This window comes from Glycine soja, chromosome 14 (assembly GCF_004193775.1).
Source record: "Glycine soja cultivar W05 chromosome 14, ASM419377v2, whole genome shotgun sequence".
Lineage (NCBI taxonomy): Eukaryota > Viridiplantae > Streptophyta > Magnoliopsida > Fabales > Fabaceae > Glycine > Glycine soja.
In genome coordinates, this window is record NC_041015.1 from 8,365,379 (window position 1) to 8,387,062 (window position 21,684).

The window sequence follows — 21,684 nt, forward strand, 5'->3', positions numbered from 1 at the left end:
GACCCTTGATAAAAAAAAATTATTTCATTAAATTATGATATATCAAAAGTTTTATTTTAATTCTCTACTATAAGTTGACTAATGACATAGCACCTTACTAACACATCTTTCCAATATATATCACTTGTTGAGATTATATTAAGTCACCACTTAATTAATAATAAAAACTCAAAACAAAAAAATCATATATTAAGGATTTAATGCAAAAAAAATGTATTAGAAACAAAAAAATTCATCATTTGTCAAGAACATCTGACATATTTAAACCAAAAAGATTATTTTATTTTTTCTCTTACAAGTGTTTATAAAAAAAATTATCCAAACAAAACCTAAAATATAGCAATGTTTCAAAACACCCGGCACACATGAAAACAAGATAAAAGTTAAAATGAAAATCGAAGTAATTTTTTTAAGTTAAACCATTCCAAATATAAAAACAGACACTATTACAACCCCGTGAAACCAAAGATCAAACCTTAAGAGTGAAAGAGACAGTAGCTAGCCAGCTACAACTCGTGTGGTCCACATTCCACAAACGCCAATCCATTCCCAAACAAACTTTTGAGGAAGAAGAACAACAAAAAACCAGTTCAAACTTGAAAACAAGGAATCAGAAATCTCTATTCTTTGTTGTTCTCTGGTGCCCCCCTTGGACTGCTCCCAGCACTGCTGTTGGAGAGTGATCCAAATGCTGTTTTTTGCAACACCCCAGTTGGTGATGACCCTAGTGGAGGACTATTGTCCCACCCATCATCATCATCATCTTTCATGAGGTTGAGAGCTGAAGTGTTGTTCTTGCCACATTGATCACTTGCATTGCTGTTATTGCTAAGGTTCAAAACCTCTCCAAGAGGGCCACCCATTGAACTCTCCCAAGTGATTGGAATCCAATTGGCTTGCCTAGGATTTGCTTCATTGGAGGCACCGCTTCCCACTCCCAACCCCATTTGAATGGGGTCTAACGCCCTCGAAAGCCTAAGTGGCGACAACGTGAGTTTCTCGTTGGAGGGTGAGGAAGTAGTGAATGACATGAAGTCTGAGGAAGATATTGGTATGGAGATTGATAACTGAGTCCTATCTGACTGTATGTTGTCGAGTTCGGGCCAAATGGACGACGAACGATGATGATTATGAGATGGTGGTTTGGGAGAGTCATCAATGAAGTGCCTGAGGGAATGTTGTTGTTGGGACTCAGAATCATCCTTTTGTGAAGAAGAAGAATCAAAGCTTCTTTTCTGTGTAGGGTTAAGCAAGGAATCAGAAGTGACGAGTCCAAACTCATTGTTGTTCCTTGAGGATTCATCATAGGGGTCTTGGTGTTTATGAATCATGAAATTGTTTTTCTCCTTCGGTTTCAGCTCAAGAGTGGGAGGTAGCATGGGAAGGGCAGAGCAATCCTCCATCCTCTCACTCGTGCTGTTATTCTCTTTATTATTCATAAACATCCTGCATGAAAACACAAAATAAAAAGCTCCATTATAAAGAATCAAAAGCAATCTCAACCACTATTGACATTGACCAGTCACTTTCTGTCCAAAAGGATGAAATACTAAAGTCTTTGATTCTGTTCTGTGCAAACTCCTAAAGTCTTAAACCAAGTAAAAAGATAAAACATAAATCTGCATACATTACATAAACCAACCACAAACGAGGAAACTCCTCCTTAAGTCCCCAAGTCCCAACTTTAAACAACTTTCACCTTAGAAAATCCCCCAAGTTGGAAAATATGGTAAAAAGGTACTAAAAGTAAAACTAGGAGCTAAATTAACAATTTTATGAAGCTAAGGATAAGTGACTGACATCAATATTACAAGCAAATTTTAATTTTGCCATAATATATTTTGTAGGACTACACTCCAAAAAAAACCTTGAGTTAAATTTAAATGCAATAAGTTGACTTTTACAATAAGTAAACTGTGAATGAAAATTAAACTCTAAAAATGTTTTTCATTTGTTTTAGTTTTGTGACTGACCTATTGATGGTATTGGCTGGAGAGGAATTAGGTGGAAGAGGGTGGTGCACTTTGTTGTGTGCAAAGGTGTTGTTGCCGGGCACCACGGTTGAGTTTGAGGAAGCATTAAGTGTGTTAGTAGTGGTGGTGGTGGTGGTGAGGGCATGGCCTGATTGGCCTTCCACAGGCTTTCTTGAACGATGGCGTCCTCTGTTCATGTGCCGCTCACAATACTTCTGATCTACTACGGCATCTCTTGAGCATCGCCATTTCTTTCCATCTGTTCTCCTGCACCTCCCTGGCTCAGGGTCCGTGCTGTTCGAGAATCCCAGATGGAAACCTCCCCATCCCACTGCCAGTTGCCACCCCACACACAACACAACAAAACAAACATGTCATCATAACATACAAAGTTACAAACCAACCCCATCTTTGCTTTCTTTTAGTACAGAACTTAAACTTACTTGGTGTTGTTTGGAGTTTCGCCATCCTAATTTGCATAATAAATCTTTTTATTGAAGGTTAACATAGCATGTCAAGGTATAATTTAATTTTAGATTGTTCTTTCTAGCCTATGCTTTTTCATACACATGACCTGCAGATGGTATTCGCTAACTGTTTGGAGTTTATCTAGTTGTTTTTGGTGCTGTTGTCTAATGGTCTTTAATACAAACCCTTTTTTAAGTAAAATATCGAAATAAAAGTCTAATTTTGATTGAAATAAAAAAAAGTATTTAAAGAAAATAGTATAAGTTTTGTCATTCTTTCTTCCCATGTCTTTATAACCATTTAATACATTAAATTAAATTAATCATTTAAATTATACTAAGATAGTAGTACTATTTAAAATTTTCAATTTGGAGATTAATCTTAGTGTACATATATGGCACTAACAACTAGTTCCTTTTCACTAGAGTTATTTCATATTTGTCTATTGTAAAAGAAGAGTTAATTACATACATGAGTTGGATCTGAGGAGTCCAGTTGAGAAGTTGCAGAAGCCAACAGAATCAAGTGCTTTTCTGATGGGTATGAGAAGATGAGTTGGCACAGGCATGTTTGCAGTGATGTATTTGTAGATCAAGGCTTGGTGTTCAAGCTCCATCCACTGTGATGGAGTGAATGGCCCTCTCACACCAGCCAAAGCCCCATGCATGCTTATGCTTCCTGAACTGTAACCTATCCATACACATGTTCCATAAGATAAAGTCAAAAAACCATGCAACACACACAAACACAAAGGCCTAAGCAAGCTTCATAACAAAATTGATAACTTCAAAAACCAACAAAATACATGAAAATTAAAAATAGTAAAGAAAGTCACTCCTTAGTCTAAAAGGAACATAACAGCAAAAAGTGGGGAGCAGAAGGTTCAATCAATGGTTTGGAACGTTTAATGATTTTTCCCTAGTCAACTTTGATATGAAAAGTGAAAAAAGATTTTAGAGAACGAGACTATATATTACAACCAATCAAATTTTGGACCTTTTTTTTATCCCTTGCTCCTGTATAAGTTATCGCTCTTCATATATATTTTCTCCTTTAGTATCTCTAGTTTACTGTGCAATTTTTTTTTTACCAAAATCCATCTTCCTAAAACGGGAAGTAGAAGATTTTATTTTGCATCTTAGGAGGAATTTTTTGTTTTACTTTCTCGTGACATGACTCACAAACAGAGACCACTCATGTATTTTTCCATGAAAAGACCTTCCACCGGTACTGTAGAATCAGACAGTAACAACCCACGTAGTATTTTGGCTCCCCACAACGGATACCATTTTCAAATCCAAATCCAAAAACACCCCTTTAAAAAAAAGGGTACTTAATTAATTAGTAATTAATAAATATTCCCCCATGATAAAATTTATATGTATGTACCTGTATTTCTGCTGTAACTAGACAATTGATGGTAAGAAAAAGGCAATGTGGCATTTGAGGAAGCTGTATCTACCAACAAAGTCTCTGACTTTGGAGAAGAGAAACTCAACATTTGAGATTGGTGATGGCCGTCAGAAAAAAGAGTAGCATTATTAGATCTCAACAAAGAGTTGTTTCTTTGCTGAAAGATCATTGCTTTAGGGGCAGAAGACATGTCATGATCAATTTTGGCCACTTTATAAGTTCCCCACTCATCATCTTCACTTGCTATGGCAGATCTCTCTTGCTTGAGCACACCAGATCCGTACCACTTGTGCTTTGTCTCAGGATCTGAAGCAAGAGAGGAACCAAACACGCAACCACTTTCTGAACCCACCACCCCCTCCAAACCCACTACCCCAAGATCCATAAAAGAGAGAGAGAGAGAGAGAGAACACAAAAAAGCACAGCAAGAACTAGACAATAATGATACTAGGCTTCAACAAGCAAGGGAAATAGTTGTGGTGAGGCATCTCTTTCTGAGAAGTGGAAAACAACAAGAAGAGTACACAAGTTGTTGCTGCTCCCTTTGGAAAAGGAAGGCACATCTACATGTGGGTGGAAGAGAGAGAGAGAGAGCAGAGTGGAAGAGGGGTGAAGTAGAAATATAAGATATGCTTGATACCTAAAAGCTAAGGTGAAACTTGAAACCGGACTGGTTTTGTTTTTTTGGGGAGTTGATGTCTTGGCAAAGATAAAATAATTGGAGAGATAGAGAGAAACTGGTGGGGGAGCAAGAAACTGACCCGACATTGTGTATAAATTATAACTTTTTTAGATACTACATGTATATTTTATAAGAAAAAAAATCTTGTGCATGAGTAACACAATGATTTAACATCTAGATCATGTAGGTGAATTAATTATTTAAGTGTAAATTTGATTTTTGTTGATTATGTAAAATTAAGTAGTAGAATCAAAATAGATTATATTAAATGTATACAAAATATATTTAACCAAAAAAAGTCTTATACCTATTAGATAAAATCATTACTTAGTCAAAAATTTTCTTGCATTACTGATATAATTACATACCTATGACTTAAATTTAAAATTATTATGAATTGTGTAGATCATCAAGCTTAGAAGTGTTCTGATTTAGATAATAATCTTAACTTTGATATACGGCTTGTTAAATTCTTAAGGAAAAAAATGTCACTCATTGTAATTTTACTTAACTTATGAGCTTATGGAGAATTTGTTTTCTATAAAAGATACTTAATGTCTGTACCAAAAATAAAATGTAAGTTACAGATTAACCTAAAATAATCTTTTATCCATTGATCTTTTGACATCTAATGCATTTTAGACTTTTTTACGAAATAAGTAATAACAAATTATTTATCAAAGTAAAATAATTTTAAAATTATTTATATATCATGAGTTGTTTTTGTCACTTAAGATAATAATAGAAAAAACTATCTTGAATAGAGTGTTGTGCTTAATTGACAGGTGTCATGTTGTTGTTTTTTATTTACTTTTTTACCTATGTTATAAATAATCAATGAAAAAATAAGGCGAAAACCCATGACACCTAAAAAAGTGAGTGCAAAATTTCATTTTTAGGTGACAAAAATAATACATGACATATAAATAATTTTAAAACCATTTTATTTTAGTACATAGTTTTTTTATTATTTGTTTCGTGAAAAAGTCATGGATTTTGTATAATAATCTAGTATATGCTAATAAAAAATGTGTATTTCTCTAGTACCATATACCAAATTTGATGACAATAAGTCAATATATTGTGGTATTTATTATTATTATTATGGGATTGTAGTATGGTATGGTATACTGGTTTTGTTTTGAGTCACGGTCTACTCTAAAGTCTACACTAGTCTGTCCTGGGAGAGGGCATTTATGGAAAAACCATGGGATGTAGCTGGATTGAGAAGGATGTGAGTGTCTTTTTATGTAAGAGCAAACTCATGAACGGGTTCGACAACCTTTGTTCCTTTTTCAATGGACTAAAATCCCAAATTCTTCTTTCATAAACTTTGCAAGAGACATATTTAAAAGCTACAATCAAATTTTTAATAGGCGCCACGCGCGTTAGTTGTGTTGTTTAAAAGGAGAAAAAAAGAGAACTTCATGTGAACGTGTTGACGTCTATAAATGTTTTGCGTGCTTAAAAATTAATGTGACTATTACTATTATATAAATGGATGATAGTAATTAATAGTATTAGATAGGAATAGTAATAAAAGAAGAGAGAGAGTAGTAACAACTATAGTTTTAGTTTGCCTTGCAAAGTCCGCTAGCGGTTTAAAGAGACTTGAATTCTCTCTCACTCTTCTTTATGTTAAAAGGCCAAAGCAATGGTGGGTTGCATGAACAAAGATGCATTGCCACGTGACACTCCAAAAATTCTATCTCATCTATGTCTTATTCTCATTTCAATGCTCACTTCTCATTCTCCCCCTTTAGCCCATGTCCATATACGATAGAGATCTCTCGGTCTTTCTAAAATAAAATACTAGTAGTACAATGAATAATAATAAATAGGGGCTGCCCATACCTTTATAGGATGTTAGGATACTTATATAGAGTAGATGTATATCTATCTACCTTCATTGGGCAATGACCTAACTTGAGGGCAAAGGTATACACTTGCGTAGCTAGTGTTCCTATGATTACTATATAATATAATAGATCACGGTTTTGTTCTCCTTTTCAGAAGGAAAAGATACCTATTTCATCTTTATTTCTTTGCACCGTCCTAACTCAAACTAAAATTTGGAATTAGACCGAGGTGACATGATAAATAATCTTATTTTTTAGGTTTATGTTCACACGTATAAAAAATATATATGTTAAAAGATGGATCTCAATATTTAAAGAATTAATCTTTAGCTCTTAACTAAGAATATTGGGTTAAAAAAGAAAAATTGGAATTGGGTTTAAAATTTTAAAGAACACGTAATTAAACATGAAAGGTGTCTAGGGTGGATTTATGACATCAAGCAATCACCCAAAGTACTTAACAATTAATGGATTATTGTTTTGTTTGTTTTTTATTTATTGATATTGATACAAAGTATGCATGTCATAAAAAATATCAAAATTCAAATTCTCAATAATAAACAACTTAATTAAAAGATATAAACTATTATCATTTATGTCAAATGATGTGTTATTATTTACTTTGTTGTAACGCTTGCCCAACGTCATTATTATGAATGAACAAAACGAGCTTATCAAACCAATTGATTTTGCTCAATGGTCATCTAGGTGAGAGAACACTAAATCATATATATTTATGTGTAGCTATTTCCTTCAAAAATAGTGTTGAAGGGAGGAAGTACTAAATAAATTATTGATATATTATTAATTTCTTATTAATTATTTTAATTCACTATTTGATGATATATTATTGATACCCCCTGCTTCGTGTATTATATATTTACAGTAGTAGTGCATGTGATCTATGATGTGGGAGGATTACTGTAACGAAAATCAAAAAGCACATGACCATCATCTTAATAATAACAAAGAGATAAGAATAAAAGAAATAAGGAGCACATGACCTCCAAGGCTATCTTATCATTTTTAATTTCCGAAGCACATGATCCTCCTTCGGAAAATATAGTGTTTTTGTCATCTTGCATTAATTTATCTGGTAGCATCTTGCATTTTTTTTCTTTTTCTTCTGTTTAATAGCAAATGCTACTTCCCAACTCAATTTTAGTCAAATTGACCAAACTCATATTATCACTGCCATAGCATGTATATCTATCTATCTACACAAATAAAATAGACTTGAAGACAAATAATAAATTAAAATTTAATCTCAATTCCAGTTTTATATTTTTATTAAATATTATCATCTCTACTTAACATCTACATTTAAAATAATCATATACAAATTATATGCTATAATGTCATGAATATTACATTTACCCACACGGTTTAATTTGATCATATATTATATTTAGTGAATATAGGATTTGATTTTTTCATAAATATTTAAAATTATTTACTTTTTAAATATATATATATATATATATATATATATATATATATATATATATCTAATAAAAATATTTAATGTTACCGATGGTAAATTTATCTTACATTATATTAATTATTTTATTTATTAAGTATAATATATGTTTATTAAACATATGACTTTTCATACAAATCTTTAAATACTAAAAATATATTCTTAAATAAATAGTTATTATTTAAAAATAATTCTCGGAAATAATATTCAAATATGCATTACAAATTTATTATTTTTATTATTGTTCAAAGGAGTTAGTTTATAAAACACATTTTAAAATAAAAATTTAATTACCTATTGATATAATATTAATAAATGGATTAATATATAAATATATATATATAGTAGCTTATCTGTTAATATCTATGCTTAATGATTTGACCAAATATTATATTTAATAAATATAGTATTTAATGTTAGTGGAAGTCAATTTCACTTTTAATAGTTTGAAACAGTAATCCTATTTATGAAAAACTTGGTGGTTATAAGGATTAAACATAGTATCTGAATGAGCATGGTGAAGCTCAATTGGTTATTAAGAGGATTTAATTCAATTGATTAATTTATTAAATATGATATGAAAATAATTATAAATTCTATAATAATTTCATCATTCTTGCGAATAAAAAAATGAAATAAAACATGCATTAACGTTATCTAATGGTTGTATGCTTTTATTCCTTGTCTCTCTTTCAACTCTAGGATACAGTCTCTCGATTTAATGATAAACTAGAGTAAGAACAGTGACATCCTTATCTGATCACTGTTTATAGCAAATTCTATTCTATTTCAAACACAAAGCATGGTTTTAGTGACAGAGGGATGGGATGGATAAAAGGTTTTATGGTCCAGTTGTGTGCCCATTGCACTTCTACTTTTGCTCAACGATGCCCAAATAGCAACTTACCCCCCAAAAAGAAACAAAAGGGGTATGGAGTATATATGGACATACATTAAGTCACCCATATGAAGGTATATAAAAACAAGTCTAACATTAGAAATTATGTTCATATGAAGGTTTTCAGTACCAAACACAAAAACTATAATATTGCTATATATCCTTATATGAACTCCGACAAAGTTACTTTTTAACTAATCGCTTAACTAATCACACGCAATTATCTTTCTTTGTCAAAAGTTCATGTCAACTTCTTCGTAACATATAGCTGTTTTACAAAACGATAATCGTTGATTTCCTTCATTATATCTAATACAGGTATTTTTTTAATGTTAAATATCATAGTCCATTCTCCTTTAAAATTATTGTAAAAAAATTATTGTGGGAATCTTCTAGGCATAACTAAACAACAAATCTCTTCCCATGAAAAGATTATTGTAAAAAAATTCTCTTTATCTATCAACAATTTGGGATATACCTTTCCAAAGCTTGAGTGTTCTTAAGTGTTTTAATATACTGATTAAGAAATTAATAATATTTATTTCCTGAACAATGATAGTAGGGATATGAAAAGAAATATAAAATGTTATGATGAAAATAGAAGTCAAGTCAATTTTAAGTTACACAATTCCAAATTTAAAACCAGATTGGTATAACTCCGTTAAACCAAAAGATTTAAAAGACCTTGAAGTGAAAGAAACACGAGCTAGACAGCTACAACTCGCGTGGTCCACATTCCACAAACCCCAATTCATTTCCAAACAAATTTCCAACGAGGAGGAAGAAGAAGAACAAAGGGCAAGTTCAAACTTCAAAACAAGAAATGCGAAATCTCTATTCCATATAAGACTTCGACAAAACTTGTGTTGCTTGCATTAACTTTTTCCTACGTGCGTGCCTGAGTCCCACGAATTAGTCACATAAATTTATTATGGTCATGAAAAATCATGGTCACCACACTTGGACCCCAAAACCTGACCATCATCATCTCCTTAACAAACAACCAAGTCCACACACTCCAACCAACATCGTTCACTTACTGTTGAATACAAACTTTGCCAAAAACGCATGAATAGAAAGAAACAAAGTAAAAGTCAACCAAACCAAAAAACCTACCTACACATCCAAATTATTTAGGCAAGGGTAATTAGCATGAACATGAACACATATTTCCAAACTCTAGCATTACCATATATATTATATATATAAACTTCACTAATAATTGAAGTAAAAAGAACAAAGTCCTTTTCTTCTTCTTCCTCCATCATGGCTTCACCATAGTTCAAGGGCAAGGGCTTCTTCTTGTATGAAGTACTTTACAAGGCATTGCACAAGGTGGCACCTTCTTTGTTGTTTTCTGCCCTTGGACTGCTCCCAGCACTGCTATTGGAAAGTGATCCAAATGCTGATTTTTGAAGCACCCCAGTTGGGGATGACCCTAGTGGAGGATTATTGTCCCACCCATCTTTCATGAGGTTGAGAGCTGAAGTGTTGTTGTTCTTGCCACATTGATCACTTGCATTGCTGTTATTGCTAAGGTTCAATACCTCTCCAAGAGGACCACCCATTGAACTCTCCCAAGTGATTGGAATCCAATTGGCTTGCCTGGTGTTTGCTTCATTGGAGGCACCACTTCCCATTCCCAACTCCATTTGAATGGGGTCTAACTCCCTCGAATGCCCCAATGGTGACAACGTGAGTTTCTCGTTGGAGGGTGAGGAAGTAGTGAATGACATAAAATCTGAGGAAGATATCGGTATGGAGATTGATAACTGAGTCCTGTCTGATTGCATGCTGTCCAGTTCGGGCCAAATAGACGACGAATGATGATGGTGGTGATGATTATGAGACTGTGGTTTGGGAGAGTCATCAATGAAGTGCCTGAGGGAATGTTGTTGTTGGGACTCAGAATCATCCTTTTGTGAAGAAGTAAAGCTTCTTTTCTGTGTAGGGTTAAGCAAGGAATCAGAAGTGACGAGTCCAAACTCATTGCTGTTCCTTGAGTATTCATCAGCTGGGATGTGGTGTTTATGAATCATGAAAGGATTGTTCTCCTTTGGTTTCAGCTCAAGAGTGGGAGGCAGCATGGGAAGAGCAGGGTCCTGCAGCCTCTCACTGGTACTGTTATTCTCTTTGTTGCTTGTAAACATCCTACATGCAAGGAAAAAAAAAAGACATAAAACTACATTCATATGGAATCAAAAAGCAATCTTTAGACATAGATAAAGTAACAGAATTTGAACCATTTTTTTTTTTCTCCCTAACACGAATTTCAACCACTATTAGCATTGACTAGTCACTTTCTGCTCAAAAGGATGAAATACTAGATTCTTTGATTTCTGTTTTGTCCAAACTCATAAAGCCCTGAACCAAGCAAAAAGATATAGCATAAATCTGCATACACTACCTAAACCAACCACAGCGAGGAAACTCCTACTTTAGTCCCCAATTTCCAACTTTAAAAAAACCTTCACTTTAGAAAACATTGATCCCCCAAGTTGGAAAAGCAGTAGACAAAGACTTAATGAATGATAATTTCACAAAACTAGGAACTAAATTAAGAATTTTACAAAGTTAAGTATTAAAGTGATTGATATCAATACTACAAAGTTTCAATATGTGAAAATATTTTATAGAGCTACACTTCAATAAAAAAACTTCAATTTAAGAAAAAACTTTAATTTAATTAAACACATTGACATGATAAAGGTTTTTTACACTGATGTTTAATTTAATCACAAACTGTTATGTATGATAAGTTTGTTGACTTTTATACTAAGAACCTTAAAAGTCATACATTACATGATTTCTGATTATTTGACAGAGTAAACGGCGGTTTATTATATGTTTTAGTTTTGTGTGACTGACCTATTGATGGTGTTGGCCTGAGACGAATGAGGTGGAAGAGGGTGGTGCACATTGTTGTGTGCAAAGGTGGTGGTGGTGGTGGTGTTGCGGGGCACCACGGTAGAGTTGGAGGAAGCATTAGGTGTATTGGTGGTGGTGGTGGTGGTGAGGGCATGGCCTAATTGGCCTTCCACAGGCTTTCTTGAACGATGGCGTCCTCTATTCATGTGCCGCTCGCAATACTTTTGATCCACTACGGCATCTCTCGAGCATCGCCATTTTTTTCCATCTGTTCTCCTACACCTGCCTGGCTCAGGGTCTGTGTTGTTCGAGAATCCCAGATGGAAACCTCCCCATCCCACTGCCACACACAAAACAACAATACATCATCATCCCACAACATACAAAACAACGCTTTTTTTTTTTTACAGTACAGTAGTTTTTTGCTACTTAGAAGTTTACACATTCAATTGGATGACAACACCAACATCTAACTGATCTAAGTAGCAAAAAACTACTGTACTGTCAAGGGCCACAATGTGTCCATGATTTCAGCCAATTACGATGACCTATTTGTAGTCGAGTTTTATTAACTTCTCGTAAATTTTTAAAAAACTCGACTACATGTTATATAGAAGTTGGCTGTGACCATAGACACCTGGTGATTTTAGATCATACAATAACTTTATTATGCAAGTTATCAAAGGTAAAACTCTATTTTTCATTGGAAAAACAGAACCAAAGACACTTAGAATAAGTTTTGTCCATCTTTTATCCCACATCTTTATAACCATTAATACATTGAATTAAATTAGTCCTTCAAATTATATCAAAATAGTACTTTTTAAAATTTTAAATTTGGAGATTAATTTTAGTGTGCTGAAACCATTGAAAGGTTAGAGTTTTTAGAAAGAAAAAAAAATGTATGTAACGTCATGGTTCTTTTAACTGTCCGCTGACTGTAATGGGACTGCAATTGGAATCACATCGATTCCATTTGTCGAGATATCAACAAACATGATCAAACCATAACGCGATAGCGACCAATATTTAAAACCTTGGTCACAGGGTTTTTTTATTGGGTGAAAGAAGAGTTGATTACATACATGCGTTGGGCCTTAGGAGTCCAGTTGAAAAGTTGCAGAAGCCCAAAGAATCAAGTGCTTTTCTAATGGGTATGAGATGGGTTGGCACAGGCACGTTTGAAGTGATGTATTTGTAGATCAAGGCTTGGTGTTCAAGCTCCATCCACTGTGACGGAGTGAATGGCCCTCTCACACCAGCCAAAGCCCCATGCATGCTTATGCTTCCTGAACTGTAACCTATCCATATACATGTTCCATAAGATAAAGTCAAAAAACCATGCAACACAAAGGCCTAAAACCAGCTTCATGACAATTTAAAAACAACAAAAATATACATAAAATAAAAAAGCAAAAAGAAGGGTGGCAGATGTTCAATCAATGGCGTTAAATGATTCCCCCCCCCCCCCCCCCCCTGATTTCATGAAACAGCAGTCAAGTCAACTCTGATAAGAAAAGTGGAACAGAGATTTTAGAGAAAGAGACCATACTAACCAATAAAAAATTTGGAACATTTTTTTTCATGTAACAGCTCTTCATATATTTTTCTCATTTGGTATACTCTAGTTTACTGTGCAATTTTTTTTTATCAAAATCCCTCTTCCTAAAAGGGGAAGAAGAAGGGAAGATTTTTTACATTTTAGGAAGAATTTTTTGGCTTTGCGTTGCTTTCCCGTGACATGACTCACAAACAGAGACTACTCATGTATTTTATTTCCACGAAAAGACCTTCCACCGGCACTGTAGAATCAGACAGTAACAACCCACATAATATTTTGGCTCCCCACAATGGATACCATAAATATTCCAAATCCAAATAAAAAAAACACCCCTTTAAAATAAAAAATAAAAAAACAGTGCTTGATTAATAATTTACAATTAAAAATTACTATTCCAACCTCAACATATGCATGTACCTGCATTTCTGGTGTTGCTAGACAATTGGTGGTAAGAAAAAGGCAATGTGGCATTTGAGGAAGCCTTATCTACCAACAAAGACTCTGACTTTGGAGAAGAGAAGCTCAACATTTGTGATTGGTGATGATGGCCATCAGAGAAAAGGGTAGCATTAGATCTCAACAAAGAGTTGTTTCTTTGCTGAAAGAGCATTGCTTTGGAGGCAGAAGACATGTCATGATCAGTTTTGGCCACTTTAGAAGTTCTCCACTCATCATCTTCACTTGCTATGGCAGATCTCTCTTGCTTGAGCACACCAGATCCGTACCATTTGTGCTTTGTCTCAGGATCTGAAGCAAGAGAGGAACCAAACACACAACAACTTTCTGAACCCACCACCCCCTCCAAACCCACCACCCCAAGATCCATAAAAAAAAAAGAGAGAGAGAGAGAGACAACAAAAAAAAACACAGTGAAAACTAGACAATGATGATACTTGGCATCAAGAAGAAGAAGAAGTGATGGGGCATCTCTTCCTGAGAGGTGGACAAGAAGAAGAAGAGTACACAAGTTGGAAAAGGAAGGCACATCTCATGTGGGTGAAGGAAGGAGAGAGAGTAGAAATAGAAGATATGCTTGACACCTTAAAGCTAAGCTGAAACTGGAAACCGGCCTGGTTTTGTTTTTTCTTTTGGGGAGTTGATGTCTTGGCAAAAGATAAAATAATTGGAGAGATAAAGAGAAACTGGTAGGGGTGCAAGAAACTGACTCTTCATGGTTTATAAATTACTATTTTCTTTTCTACACATCCCCTCACCTCATATATGTTTTATGATAAATATATTTTTATATAGTAATATAAGATAAGATATTATTAGAAAATTTATAATAATTAACGTTTTCTATTTAACCATAGATTCTTTTATTTTTCAATAAAAAATAATTTTATGTAACTTATTTAAAATTATTAAATGAATTTTTTTTTTCATTATTTAATTTAATTATATATTTATGATTTAAATTTAAAATTATTATCAAGAACATGAATCAACAATTTAAGTTATTTCAATTTAATCAATAATTTGAACTTCAGCTTAGTTTTACTAAATATTTAAAAAGAAAATTTTGTTACTATTTAACTCAAAAAGGATTGTTTGTCATAATATATATATATACATATATATATATGATCTTTAAAACAAATTCAAAACTACTAATTATAAATTAAAGCAATGTTGTACTAATTAATCCAGATGTTGGATTTCATCTAGGACATACTAATAAAATATAGTGTATTTCTTTAGTACCATATACCAAATTTGATTACAAGAATTTAATATATCGTGATATTTATTATATTATTATTATGGGATATATTTATTTTTATTATTATAGTATCGTATACTTGTTTTGTTTTGAGTCACAGTCTACTCTACTCTAGTCTGTCCTGGGAAAGGGCATTTATGGAAAGCTACACATGGAACCATGGGATGTAGCTGGACTGAGAAGGATGTGAGTGTCTTTTTATGTACAGAGCAACTCATGAACAGGTTAGACAACCTTTGTTCTTTATCAACATCGACTAATTCCCAAATTCTTCTTTCATAAACATTGTAGTAGCCAGTAGACACATTAAAAAGCTACAATTTCATTTTTAATAGTCACGCACTTAAGTTGTGTTGTTTAAAAAAAAAAAAGAGAGAGAGAGAGGGAGAGAACATCATGTGTTGACGTCTAAAAATGTTTTGAGTACTTAAAAACTAACGGAACTAAAAATTCTACGTCATCTGTCTTATTCCCGTTTCAATGCTCACTTCTCAGTCTCCTCCTTTAGCCCATGTCCATTACTATAGAGATTTTTCGTTCTTTTTAAAATAAAATACAAGAACAATTAATAATATATAGAGGCACCCCATACCTTTATAGGATGTATTAGGATTCATATGAAGAGTATATCTCTTTCTTTGCCTTGCCCTTCATTGGGCAATGACATAACTTGAGGGCAAAGGTATACCACTCGCGTAGCTAGTGTTCCTATGATTACTATTAATTAACTATAATATAATAGACGATGGTTTTGTTCTCCTTCTCGGGAGAGTAAAAATACCTATTTAATCTTTATTCCTTCACACTATCCTAACTCAAATCTTAATTGTGGAATTGGGTTTAATTTTTCTTATGAACATGTTATTAAATTTGTCGTATGGTTTCTTTAAATATGAACATTATTTAAGGGCTTAAATATGTTTTTTTTTTGTCTTTGAAAATTTACAAATGTTATATTTGATCTCTAATTTTAGTTTCTTTTGGCCTCTGAAAGAAAAGTGTATTTCATTTTTGTCATTTTGTTAGCTCTGTTAAGTGTTCCCAAAATATTTTTGGATTTTCTTTATCATAACCAGCGTTGTGTTTTTCATCATATGATGATATTTCAAGTTAGTAAAATCAAAATAACAACAAGGACCAAATACACTATAAAAAAATTTAAGATCAAAAGTCAAGAAAAAAAATTATTAGAGACTCAAATGCAAGATTCATAAATTTTCATGAATAAAAATATAATTAAGTCTTATTTAAAAAATTTTGTATCCTCTTTCTTGTTATTGAATAACTATGTATAATTACTTTTTCAAAAAAAAAAATTATAGATGCGTTGATCATTTAGTATGAGGCCGTTGCATATTAACTAATGTTTCAAATTTAAAATTTAAATATCTATTTAGCTTAAATATTTAGATGAAATTTTTTTTTATTTATAATAATTCTATCTATTTGGAACAAAAAAATATCTTATTATTTAATACACATGCTGACTGTCAAACAATTTTTTTTACTAAGCTAAGAAAAATTATACAAAAGAATGAGTTGTCTAACAACATGGATTGTGTTGGATTTGTTTTCTTAGTCAAAGATATAGGGTCTTCAAACTTATTAGGTCAGAAACTAATTTTATTTATCAGATATGATTATTATTAGTTCAAATTTTTTTAAAATATAATAAAAATTAAACATAAATTATTTCACTAAATAAATTATTCTTTCATATATAAACTCAATAAACTTTATATTATCATGTGAATCCTATAGTTTGATTATGATGGTTTTAACGTATCCCTCGACTTCTCGTTTAACAAAGTAAATAACAGCTTCCAATAATATTTAACACAGTCGTCCAACGTGCCCATCCTATTAAAGGGCTACAATTTGTCTGTCCTAAGGCACTCACAACATCATTATTACGAATGAACAAGACGAGTTGGTCAAGACAATTGGTTTTGCTCAATGGTCAAATGAAACGGGTGAGAGAATACTAAACCATGTAGATTTAATATGGATGGTCAAATAAAACGGGTGAGGGAATATTAAATCATGTATATTTAATATGGAGGTAGTTCGTTCTAAAAAAATATTGGGGGAAAGAGGTACTAAATAAATTATTGATATATTATTAATTTAATTAACTATTTGATTATGTAGCTAATGATTTGGATGTCAATTTCACAGTAGAGTTTCTTATACATTTGGTTCATATATACTTGAATTAAAGCTTACAAATTTAAATTTTGATTGAATCTAAATTTGTAAAAACAGCTCAAATCTTACTTTTTACAAAACTGAATTTTAGACAAAATTTTAATGTTCAAACCTATTTTTAGGGTAACTAAACTTATCACGCTAAGTTTGAAATATCTCAAACAAAAAAACAAACATAACCTTAGTTTATTGATGTGAGATCAAAATGGCACGTTTACCCTCCCCGTGTGTATTATATACTTAGGGTAGTGGTGCATGTGTGGTATAATAAAGGAGGATTACTATAAAAGAAATCAAATGCACAGGACCATCATCTTATAATAATAACAAAAGAGATCAGAATAAATGAAATGAGGAGCACATGACCTTCAAGGCCATCTTATTATTATTTATTTCCCAAGCACATGATCCTCCTTCGGAAAATATATATATAAGATGCGTTTGATTCGCTAAAAATTAAAAGATCGGATTGTATAAAAATATTTATCTAATGTTTGATTTAAAAAATGACCAAGGGACGGTAATAAATAAAGAATGATGGACTGGGCAAATACCTAAAAACTTGTAACTCACTAACCCTAGCTAATATAATTTTTTGTCCAATATCTAACAAAAGTAAAAATATAATACTATTTTTATTTGCTGACTTTTCATTATCCTACATTTTTTTCTTTTTCCATATACGTCTCCTACTCTAAACGTCTCTCTCCAAACATCGTACCTTAGCCGCCTTGGCTACCAGCGTGGCCACACCTTGGCTGCCGACGAGGACCGTATGGACGGTTATTGTTCCCTTTTTGCTCATTATTTTTTTCATTATTAATTTATTCAAATATTCTCATTGTCATCTTCCTCCTTCTTGCTATGTTTATTTTTCTTCTTTTAGCCAACTCTGGCAAGGCCGCATCATGCCACCATGCCATCGTCACCATCGTCGTGACCCTGTGACGACCTCGTGCCGGCAGGCCCTGTGCTGGTGGCGTCAGGGGTCGCACCTCCTTCTTGGAGGTGTCTCTCCTTTATTACGTTGTCAAAATGTTGTTAATGCACCCAGAATAAGATTTACATTATTTTGCTAAGCACATAAGCACATCAAACAAGATAAACACAAAATTATTTGTAATGTACATCGACCACCAAACAACGTATAATACAAAAAATTATCCTATAGCTACTTGTCTAATGTTATTTTATCTGTCCTATCTTTTTACCAAATAAAACACACCCATAATATTTTTGTCATGCATTTTTTTCGTGTCATAGCAAATGATAATTCTCCAAACTCATTTTTAGTCAAATTGACGAAACTCATATATTTATGTCTGCCATAGCATCTATTTATATCTAAGTAAAATAGACTTATTTCCCTTTAATTTAATGTAAAATATAATTTAATCTCACTTTCAGTTTTATATTTATATTAATTATTATAATCTCTAATTTACTTCTATATTTAACACACTTTAAAAATAATCATAAATATATTATATTTCATGAATATAACATTTGCCCACTTATATATTTCCTTTTAAATAAATATTTAATTAAAAATTAATGTCGTTGGTTGTCAACTTTAGTTATAGTATTTATTAAATATAATATAAGCTGATTTTTATAATAATTATATATGATATTTACTGTAATTTTTAATTAGTTGATGATGTAAATTTTTACACACAATGCATGAAATATAAACTCTTAATTTTGTTGAGTCTCTTCTCAGATGTTATTAGACTAATATTTTTAAATTATTGCAACCAAGGCCTAGGTGTTCTTCATATCTAGCTACTTTTCTTTATTATCATAAAAGTTAATCAAATGCTTTAAAAATATTGGTTAATATTACTTTAATTTTATTCATGAATTAAGAGCAAAGATGCTATAAACAGATAGCCAAAAAGAAAAAATATTCAATAGTTGTTAAAGGTGCTTTATATTTTCTTTATTTTAAAAGAGGCACATGGAAAAAATGCGTCTGACGAAAAAAACATGAAAGAAATACATTATGGTCTTGTTAACGAATATTTAAAAGTATTGATCAAGAACACTTATTTCATGTTTAAATTAAAGTTGAAAATATTATGTGCATGTTCTAATACAAATCCAACAACACAAAAATTAAATAAAAGCTAAAATAATGGTTATGATGATTTGGAAAAATTACTTTTACCTCAAAAATACTTTTTTAATTTGAAAATCAAACATACATTGAATACATTTTATTACATATCAAGTGAGCAAGTTTTGCTGTTATATATTGCTTGTGGAACGATGAAATTAAACTACATTAAAATCCAACTATACCTATCCACAAAAGGAACATATTTACAAACTTGGAAAGAACTAAGATTGGGAGAAGACGGTGCAGTGTGTGGAGTTGACCATGCCCTTTTCATTAGTATTATTTATTTCTTTCATTTATGCCATTTTAATTTCTCTCTTTACTTTGTTGGATTCCAAATGGTTCTCAAAGACAGAAAGAACATATCATATCTAATTCAGAATGACTGTAGCTAGCAGCAGCATAGCATTCCCATGATTCATAATATTTTTTCCCTAACTTGCAGGGTCGAGAACTAAACTACCATTCTAATATCTCTGCCACTGACCAATCTTCCTCGCATTTGACTTGTTAGATCCCACGATGGTCCATTGTCCAAACTTGCAGGGAACACAAATTTATTTCCTTCGATCCTCAGACCCCAAAATTAGATCCACATTCATTATCATGGACCTATATATCGAGTTGAAAAAAAATTTGTACAATCACACAACGCTTGCCCAAAAATTAATAGTATGATCATATGTGGTTGGAGGGTGGGAAAAAAAAGAAGACAATACCATATAATAATAATAATAATAATAATAATAATAATAATAATAATAATAATAATAAGAGAAAATACATCAATACTAAGAAGTTATTAATTTAAATGATACTGAATTTAATATCCTTAAGTAAGTTCTCAAAAGAGATATAAGATTGAGGTTGGAGAATGGTGAAAGAAGAAGAGAGAGGGGAGAGGTCCTAGGTTTAAATATCTCTAACTTATATTTTTAACAAAAATTAACAAATTAACATTTATCGATAAAAAAATAAGGTCTTAAATTTAAATTTTGTGGATTAAAAAATAAGGTTGGAATGAAAGATTTCACTAAAAATAATCAGATTTCTTCATATGGATTAATTATCAATAAAACCAATAAATATATACTATGTATCAATAACATAATAATGAAAAAAAATATAAAATAGATTTATTTTATTATCTAGTTACAAACTTTGTTTTACGGTATTATTAAATCACCATTGAACTCTGATAATAAACCGTGACAAGTGATAACTAATGTATTTATTTGAATTAGCTTTAATTACAGTTGTTACATGGTGGAAAATGGGGGGTGTTTGGGAATGTTGGGTGGAGTACGCACAGGTGAATGTCACTTTTGAGAGAGCATTCTCCTTGTTACTTGCGATTTAATTAAGGTGGCTCTAAGAACACGCTACTATTGAAGTGTTTTTTCAAGGGGCCATTAATACGAGTGTACTGCCATTGTCTCCCGGGGATGGGATTTTCGGCAATGTTGTCATCCCAATCAACAACAAAGCATGAATAGGGCCAATCGGTGCAATCAATTTTCTTATAATTATGGTATAATCTACTACTATTCTTTTTCCATTGGAGAGAAATTGATGATGTTTTTTTGGGGGGCTCTTAATTATCATTACTAGTAGTAGTACCTTTCAAACGAGTCTTATAAATTATCACTGTAGCTAGTAGTAATGCAATTGTTGTCTCAATAAGTATGTCAGTGATCAATTTTCTTGTTTGACAATTTGTAATCCATAAATAATATAAATGAAGGATTTAATTTAAAAACACCATAGTGTAAAAGATTTTATACACTATAAAAAAGTGTATTTTTGATCGTCAAAATTCGTCAAAAATCTATCGGTAATTCATAATTTTTGATGGATCAAATTCATTAAAAAATTGGTCGTAAAAAATTTTAACCGACAGATTTTTTTTTATTTATCGAAAATTTCCAACAGAAATATCTATCAGAAATTTTATTTTATGCATTCAGAGAACTCAATCATAAGCAAATTAATAATTGATTTATCAATGAAAGGAAGGGTACCGGAAGCCTTTAGAGGACCTGCAATTTGTGGTGATGGATCCAAGCCATCCACACTACTACATGGAAACTGTTATGGGCAATCCCTTTCCTATAGATCTCTCTCACATAATGCTCTAAAAAACGTTTTGGTGCATGTGTGCTCTGAAAATATATGTATTGTGTCTAAATGTAAGTCATTCATAAGTATGTTACTCTAATTAGTAACAATATTTACACAATAAAAGATGTCTCAAATGCTAATTATTTCAACTTGTAAATTTTCACCTTTTGCACTTTAAATTGGAATTCAATGGAGTTAACAATTTCATAATTTATTATGCAAAAGCATATATTTATCACAATCTCAACCGTTGATGATCTCTACATTTTTGTTTCATAATGAATCTCTCACTTTAAAGGAGTTATTTT

General features: G+C 32.0%; 2 protein-coding genes across 2 annotated transcripts; both read right to left on the bottom strand.

Annotated features, from left to right (window-relative positions):
• Nucleotides 1-383: 383 nt before the first annotated feature.
• LOC114385431 (growth-regulating factor 1-like) lies at nucleotides 384-4,582 on the bottom strand. Its single transcript, XM_028345508.1, has 4 exons — nucleotides 3,831-4,582; nucleotides 2,913-3,131; nucleotides 1,974-2,304; nucleotides 384-1,446 (listed from the first exon to the last, which is right to left on the bottom strand). The coding sequence occupies exons 1-4, from the start codon at nucleotides 4,237-4,239 to the stop codon at nucleotides 621-623; spliced, it is 1,785 nt and encodes a 594-aa protein (XP_028201309.1). The 5' UTR covers nucleotides 4,240-4,582; the 3' UTR covers nucleotides 384-620.
• A 5,001-nt stretch (nucleotides 4,583-9,583) lies between these two features.
• Nucleotides 9,584-14,339, bottom strand: LOC114385430 (growth-regulating factor 1-like). Its single transcript, XM_028345507.1, has 4 exons — nucleotides 13,620-14,339; nucleotides 12,727-12,942; nucleotides 11,642-11,981; nucleotides 9,584-10,924 (listed from the first exon to the last, which is right to left on the bottom strand). The coding sequence occupies exons 1-4, from the start codon at nucleotides 14,026-14,028 to the stop codon at nucleotides 10,090-10,092; spliced, it is 1,800 nt and encodes a 599-aa protein (XP_028201308.1). The 5' UTR covers nucleotides 14,029-14,339; the 3' UTR covers nucleotides 9,584-10,089.
• Between the last annotated feature and the right edge of the window lie 7,345 nt (nucleotides 14,340-21,684).

What these genes read in the sequence shown, in the direction of transcription:
- LOC114385431 (XM_028345508.1), bottom strand. Translation starts at nt 4,239, where the DNA reads ATGGATCTTGGGGTAGTGGGTTTGGAGGGGGTGGTGGGTTCAGAAAGT. An exon ending in TAGTTACAGCAGAAATACAG is followed by an intron (nt 3,132 to 3,830) that starts GTACATACATAT and finishes GTGTATGGATAG; the next exon opens with GTTACAGTTCAGGAAGCATA. An exon ending in ACTCCTCAGATCCAACTCAT is followed by an intron (nt 2,305 to 2,912) that starts GTATGTAATTAA and finishes GGCAACTGGCAG; the next exon opens with TGGGATGGGGAGGTTTCCAT.
- LOC114385430 (XM_028345507.1), bottom strand. Translation starts at nt 14,028, where the DNA reads ATGGATCTTGGGGTGGTGGGTTTGGAGGGGGTGGTGGGTTCAGAAAGT. An exon ending in ACTCCTAAGGCCCAACGCAT is followed by an intron (nt 11,982 to 12,726) that starts GTATGTAATCAA and finishes TGTGTGTGGCAG; the next exon opens with TGGGATGGGGAGGTTTCCAT. An exon ending in CAGGCCAACACCATCAATAG is followed by an intron (nt 10,925 to 11,641) that starts GTCAGTCACACA and finishes CCTTGCATGTAG; the next exon opens with GATGTTTACAAGCAACAAAG.